The sequence below is a fragment of the Lipotes vexillifer genome, unplaced genomic scaffold (genome assembly GCF_000442215.2).
Source record: "Lipotes vexillifer unplaced genomic scaffold, Lipotes_vexillifer_v1.1 scaffold1934, whole genome shotgun sequence".
Taxonomy (NCBI): domain Eukaryota; kingdom Metazoa; phylum Chordata; class Mammalia; order Artiodactyla; family Lipotidae; genus Lipotes; species Lipotes vexillifer.
In genome coordinates, this window is record NW_006791881.1 from 29359 (window position 1) to 29930 (window position 572).

The window sequence follows — 572 nt, forward strand, 5'->3', positions numbered from 1 at the left end:
CAGCCTCGGCAGCTCTTCCCGAGAGGGTCGGAGTTGGGGGCACCTGGGCCAGCCGGGTCAGGACTGCTCAGCGGGGAGAATAGTGCAGGCCCCGGCGCCCGGAACGCGAGTCAGGGCGCAACCGCCCGGGGAAGCAAGGGGCGCGGCGGGAGCGTCGATCCAGGGGGCGCGGACTACAAGTCCCGACAGGCCTCGGGCAGGGCTGGGCGGTGCCGGAGCGGGGCCGGGGGCCAGCCGGGCCCGGGCGTGCGCGGTGGTTCTCGGGAGTGGCGGGGCGGGTCCTCCCGGCTGTCAGCTGTAGCCCTGTGCGCTCGGGCGGGGGTGGTAGCGGCCATTGGCCGAGAGGCGGGAAGGGCGGGCTGCTGCGAGCCTCAGCCGGTTCAGGCCGAGCGGGAGGAGGCGGAGGCGGAGCGGGCGGAGGCGGGCGGCCGGCCAGGGAGGCGCGCGCCGGTCTCCTGCGTTCCGGCCTGGCCATGGCAGCGGCGCCCCTGAAAGTGTGCATCGTGGGCTCGGGGAACTGGTGAGCGGCGGCGGGCCGGCGGCGCGGGGTCCGCCTGCGGGGAGCCCCCCTG

The 572-nt window shown here is 77.3% G+C and overlaps 1 protein-coding gene across 1 annotated transcript in view; it reads left to right on the forward strand.

The window, feature by feature from the left end:
- Positions 1-367: 367 nt before the first annotated feature.
- Positions 368-572, forward strand: part of GPD1L (glycerol-3-phosphate dehydrogenase 1 like) — a 57977-nt gene continuing 57772 nt past the window's right edge. Inside the window, exon 1 of the mRNA XM_007464915.1 lies at positions 368-520. Within this exon, the coding sequence (XP_007464977.1) occupies positions 474-520 (47 nt within the window). The 5' untranslated portion in view covers positions 368-473. The remainder of the gene's footprint in view (positions 521-572) is intronic.